At 40.9% G+C, this 6,000-nt stretch overlaps 1 protein-coding gene across 1 annotated transcript in view; it reads left to right on the plus strand.

The window, feature by feature from the left end:
- The window catches only part of WDR43 (WD repeat domain 43), a 42,534-nt gene extending 38,805 nt beyond the window's left edge, over positions 1-3,729 (plus strand). Inside the window, exons 17-18 of the mRNA XM_036263065.1 lie at positions 2,006-2,052; positions 2,155-3,729. Of these exons, the coding sequence (XP_036118958.1) occupies positions 2,006-2,052; positions 2,155-2,346 (239 nt within the window). The 3' untranslated portion in view covers positions 2,347-3,729. The remainder of the gene's footprint in view (positions 1-2,005; positions 2,053-2,154) is intronic.
- The last annotated feature ends 2,271 nt before the right edge of the window (positions 3,730-6,000 follow it).

Consider the following 6,000-nt stretch of genomic DNA (forward strand, 5'->3'; position numbering starts at 1 on the left):
CCCTGGCCGGTTTGGCTCAGCGGTTAGAGCGTCGGCCTGCGGTCTGGAGAGACCCGGGTTCGGTTCCCGCTAAGGGCATGTACCTCGGTTGCAGTTTGTCCCCGGCCCTGGTTGGTCGTGCGGGTGGCAGCCACTCGATGTGTCCCTTTCAGGTCGATGTTTCTCTCTCTCTCTCTCTCCCTCCCACTCTATCTGAACAAAGAATGAAAAAGTGTCCTCGGGTGAGGATAAAAAAAAAAAAAAAAAGACATTATGTATGGAAGAGATTTAAAGAAAAGAATATTGAATGAACTTTATGCCAATATATTAAAAAACCTGATGATATAGGTAATTTGTTAGGAAATATCAGTGGCCAAAATTGACTTGAAAATAATAGAAGCTTTGAATAAGCCAGTAGCTTTAAAATTGATTTAATAAAACATTTGCCCCACAATATCAGATACAGAGGTTTTGTGCATGGCTTTGATCAGTCTTTCAAGGAATAAGCTGTTTCTGCCTAAACAGTAGAGGAGTTTTATTAGTCCAAACCACACAGGGATAGTGAAGAAAGCATTTTAGACCATCCTCAAATATCCTAAGTAGCAAATTGATTATAGAAGTGCTTACGTAATAATAAAGTTATTACCAAGTAGAATTTATTTAAAAATTGTAAGCTGATTTAGCATCACGAAATCTATTAATGTAGGCACCATATTAATAGATAAACAGGAATACTCTATTTTAATAGAACTAATTCAATAAAATTGAATGTATCTCATTATTTGATAACAAACAACCTAGAAATTTAAGGGAATTTCCTTAACCTATGTCAAACAAAGTTTAGAAGCATTTTCAGAAAGGAACAAGACACTAATATATCTTTTATTAATTCTGGATGTCCTACCTAGTACTGTATGAAAGAAATGAATTCCAGAACATTGAACTTTGGAGTTGTTAATCTTCTCCACATGGAAAACGCAGCAGAATATGCAGTCACACCATTAATGAAATATGTAAATAATCAAGTTTACTGGATATCAATATCAGAAAAAAAGGAATTGGTAGTATTATGTTCCATATAATGTACTGTATGTCCACTAATGTGTGTCCTAGTCAGAAAATGTATTAGAAAAAAAAATCTCATTCATAGCAATAAAAAAAAAACTGAAGTGCCTAGAAATGCATCTAGAATGTGAAACAAAACCTTTGTAAATTATAAAACATAACTGGAGGGCAAAAGCATGTCAGTGCTGTACATACATAGGACTTACTTATAATTCAAAAAGTCTGTGCCTTTTGACCATCACCCATTTCTTCCAGCCTCTAACCTCTGGCAACCACCAGTCTGTTCTCTATGAGTTCAGTAGTTTTAGATTTTATATGTAAATGAGATCATACTGTATTTATCTTTTTGTATCTGACTTACTTCACTTAGCTTAGTGCCCTCAAGGTCCATCTATGTTGTCACAAATGGCAGGGTTTCTTTCTTTCTTTTTTTAATAGCTATTCCATTATGTATATATATGCCATATTTTCTTATTTATCTGTTATAGACTCTTAGGTGTTTCCATACCTTGGCTGTCATAAATAATGCTGCAGGGGATGTAGATACCTCTTGAGACCCAGATTTTGTTTCCTTCAGTATATAGTCAGCAGTAGAATTGGCGGATCATTTGGTAGTTTTAGTTTTAATTTCTTGAGGCACCTCCATACTGTTTTCCTAGTGGCTGCACCAATGAACATTTCCATCCGCAGTATACAAGGTTCCATTTTCTCCACATCCTCAGCTGTTTTTCAAGATGAGCTTTTGTTAGGTTTTGGTACTTCATCCTGCTCAGTGAAATCCTGATGGAATAATATAATGTGCTTTTATGCAGATAAGAATATTAGTATTACTTCTTAGATGGGTCATAGTTGAATATAATATTTCTGAAAGTAAATTCAGGTGTCTGATTCTGTTTAGTTTTCAGGGCTCTGCCCTCTGCTTTGATCACAAAATTAAGGCTTGGTTTTCCCCCCCTTACAGAATCTTCTGAAGAGGAAACTGATGATGAGATAGACAAAGATTCTGATGTGAGTAACTTGTTTGCTGGTACATAAATCTGCTTTTAAAACCTTGTACTCTGTAAGAACAAGGCCTTCATGAATGCTTTCATTGCTTAATTTTTCTCCCAGGATAATTGGGATGAAGATGAGGAAGAGAAAGAAAGTGAAAAAGATGAGGATGTTGATGATGAGAATGAAGAGGAAGATGAGGATTCGGAAGAAAAAGATGAAGAAAACGGTGAGGACAGAGATGGGACAAGTGAAAAAGAATTAAATGGAGATTCTGATTTAGATCCTGAAAATGAAAGTGAAGAAGAGTGAAGACAGAAAAGCAAGCCAATTGAACTGCAAAAACTCCGGCTCACCTTACCCAGTGCTGCCGAGTTCTGGGGAGCGTGTCTCTGGACAGGATGCCAAGGACTGCTGCACATTTCCAGATTCCTGATGGTGGCCGCGCCGCCTTGCTGTCCTGAGCGAGACTTCACTGTGTAAATAAGAGTGTGTTTCATTAAAATGTTAATAAACTTTACACAGTAAATAGACACATTTTCTGCAATGTACTGACATCAGTGTCCAACATATGGTATATTTTTATAATATAATATCCTAATGTGACTTGGTTATACCAAGAGTTGACATCAGTGAAGATAGACATTTCCCAGTAGGGTCAAGAACTGGACTTTCGTGAAGGAGTCAGCTCTTATCTCAGGTTGGTATTTGTCATCACATCCAGATATGAAGCAGCACGAGTGAAAAAGTTTTAATTTGGTACATTTTCATAAAATATGAAGGGATAACAAAATGAGAAAGAAGGCCTGTGGTTAAAGATGAAATCACCAGTGTCCTGGCTTGTCTGTTAACTGTGGTGATCTGATTGGAGTCAGATTGGCTGTTGGAGTGCTTCCTTAAAACAACCACTTATTTTTTAAGCTGTTATGTGACATACTTTTTAAAAATACAAAAAATTATGCTAATTAAAAACTAAAGAGTTAGCCATATTAAGGGTTTTCTTGACGCGAGCTGCCTGTGAGAATCATTAGTGCATAGATGTAGAAGAGCTCGTTACCTACAGCTTCGAGAAAGTCGGTTGTAGCTGCTTTTGAAGAGGTTTTCATTTTTATTTAAACTAATGATCAAAGAACAATTGTTTATTTTTTTCTCTTTGGTTTTAGATATCGATAACCTTGGAGTTTTTTTCCAAGGAAAATATTTTTATAATTCAGTAATTTAATGTTTTCCTTCTTTTCATTACCCACTCTTGGCAGTGTTAGGGTATCTGTTTACCTTTCAAATAATAAATCTGATTCAAGACTTTTTATGTATGTATAAATAAGTATTTTGGTGTGCTACAAAAACCTTTTTGAATTATCAGTGATTTTTTTTTTTTTAAAAGAACAAGCCAGTATTTGTTCAGTGCTCTAGGGAACATGCAGATGGAAGCTTAGCTCCTGAGGAAGGGCTGGGAGCTGGGTTTCTTTTCCCACCTGTGGCTGTAAAACAAACCGTTATCTCGGAGGACTAACCATCGGAGCAGAACAGATTTCTGTGCTCAACTCAGAGCTGGAGCTTTGTAAGTATCTTGGGAAAGTAAGTTTGAGCCAGCTACTGTTATAATGTACAGTTATATTTGTCTATAAATGGAGCTGTTTATGGGAATTTAATACCATTCTCTTTGTAAAGTGAATAAATATTCATCTTTATCCATTGCTTGTCTTGTGTATGTAGAGAAATGGCCACATGTTTGGGCTTGTGTGAAGGGTTTGAAAAAGCAGTCTCACGTCACTGGCATTAATTGTGAGTGCTGGTGCTTGTTGGGTAAGCTCCATTTGTGATGAGGGGGCGCCAAGAGCCTTCGGATGTGCTGCAAGGGCCGGAGGCCAGGGTGAGGGCGGGAGAGGGAGATGATGGCTTAGACCAGGGTGGCTGTAGTGGGTTGGTGAGAATTGGCTTCTGGGCCGGTGTGATTTAGAGCCAGGGGATTCCTGCACGGTGTGAGAAAGGAGTCGAGTGGTTTGCTGCGGCTTTGGGTGCCGTGGATTTGGGGTCGGGGGACCCGGAACCGGGCTGGGACATGTTGAGTTATATGTCTATTAGGAATGCAGACATGCCCAGCTGGTGGGGGAGTTCCGGGTGGAGGTGGAGATTTGGGGTTACCCCTGTAGGTGACCGTAAACACCAGCCTGGGTGAGCTTCCCAAGGGACTGCGGGACATAGGAAGAGCACCCAGGCCGGGAGCTCCGTCACTGGAGAGAAGAGAAACCGGACACAGCGAGGAGAGGTGAGAACTGCATGAATTCATGACATGCCTCAGCCAGGGTTTCTTTCAGCTGCGATCGATTTCCCTGGTGAATCCTTCCAGGCTTCAGGGGTTTGTGGGATGCCCTTCATATGACCGTTTGAAGGTAACTCCTGGGTAAAATTTTTTTTTTTTAATCCAGTGTAGTGTCACCTTTGTGGCACCTCAACACTGTCCCCCCGCTGAACCATGCGAGTGTAAATTGTATGCTGCTTCACAAAACCGGCCGAGTGAGGCCACAGCAGCGAGTGGAGTGGCAGGCGTCATCCAAGTAGGGGACCGAAAGCATGGGGTAGACACGGTGCTCGCCCTTCTGTGTGGGGCTGGCTGGCTGAAACTTGACTGCTCATCAGTACTAGGATGGACTTTCACATATATATGTGGGTAGTTTTGTGTTTTGTTTTTAAATGTTTTCGTTGATTTTTTACAGAGAGGGAGGGAGAATTAGAGACATCAATCAACTGCCTCCTGCACGCCCCCTACTGGGGATCAAGCCTGCAACCGGAAATCGATCCAGGACCTCAGAGTCCATGGGACAATCCATTGAGCCACACCTGCTGGCAATATGTGTGTAGTTTTTAATGTGGAAATAGTTCTGAGAAGAACAGGGATTATAAATCACATGTTAGGAGGTGAGGACTATGAAATGAAAATCCGGTAGTTGAAAATCAGCACTTTAAAGGTTGCCTGGCATATTCTTTCTAGGTAATAATGGCTCAAACGGGGAGGACATACTATTCTCTTTGGATGGTGAGGTTATAAAGGACTTCCTAGTGGGACTAGATACGGAAGCATTTTGTCGTAGGCTTGCCTTTGGCCCTGTTTAGTTTCTTCTAGTTTGAAAGAAGGGAGGGGTGTTGCCTGGCAGTGCGGTCACTGAAGTCAAGGGACGACTTGGCAGCTGCCTTAGCTGGCCCGGTGTGGTTACTGTGTCCCCAAACTGAGCTGAAACTTGTCCTTATCAAACTGAGCTTGTCCTTATCTCTAGAGTTGATGCAACTTCATTAACAGCTTCTGAGAGAAATTGATATTTAAATAGTGTATCTATTTGTAATGAGAAATACACCTACCTCTCAAGTGATCAGTGTTCATATTGGGTGGTGTGAGAAAATGTCTCTCTGCATGGAAAACTCACACAGTAAACCAATTTTATAATTGGATGATTGTCTTGGAACCAGAGTGTGAAATTGGAATAAGAGAAATGGACCTTTTTAAAAAAAATTTTTCTCCCTTTATTAATTTTAGAGAGGAAGGGAAAAAGAGAGAACCATTGATGAGAGAGAGCATTGATTGGCCAGAGAATATCGATTGGCTGCCTCCTGCATGCCTCCCACTGGGGATTTGGCCCACAGCCTGGGCATGTGCCCTGACCGGGAATCAAACAGCAACCTCTTGATGCATTAGTCAATGTTCAGCCACTGAGCCACAACGAACAGGCAAGAAATGGATCTTAAATAGTTGACAGCTTAGTGTAGTGGGCAGAGTAGTCTACCGTTGGGGTCCTTGGCTTCCTTGTGTGCTGCTCATGGTCCTTTCTCTTGATGCAGACCCTTCTCCTAACAGGACAGTGACTGTGGTTGGGGTGCCAGTGTCTTGGGTCTCCTCAGGAACTCACTTAGGGTTAGGGTGCGTTATAATTTAGGGGGCAGCTTGCTCCTGACCATGGGTACCACCACAAT

Source organism: Molossus molossus, unplaced genomic scaffold (assembly GCF_014108415.1).
Source record: "Molossus molossus isolate mMolMol1 unplaced genomic scaffold, mMolMol1.p scaffold_m16_p_15, whole genome shotgun sequence".
Taxonomy (NCBI): Eukaryota; Metazoa; Chordata; class Mammalia; order Chiroptera; family Molossidae; genus Molossus; species Molossus molossus.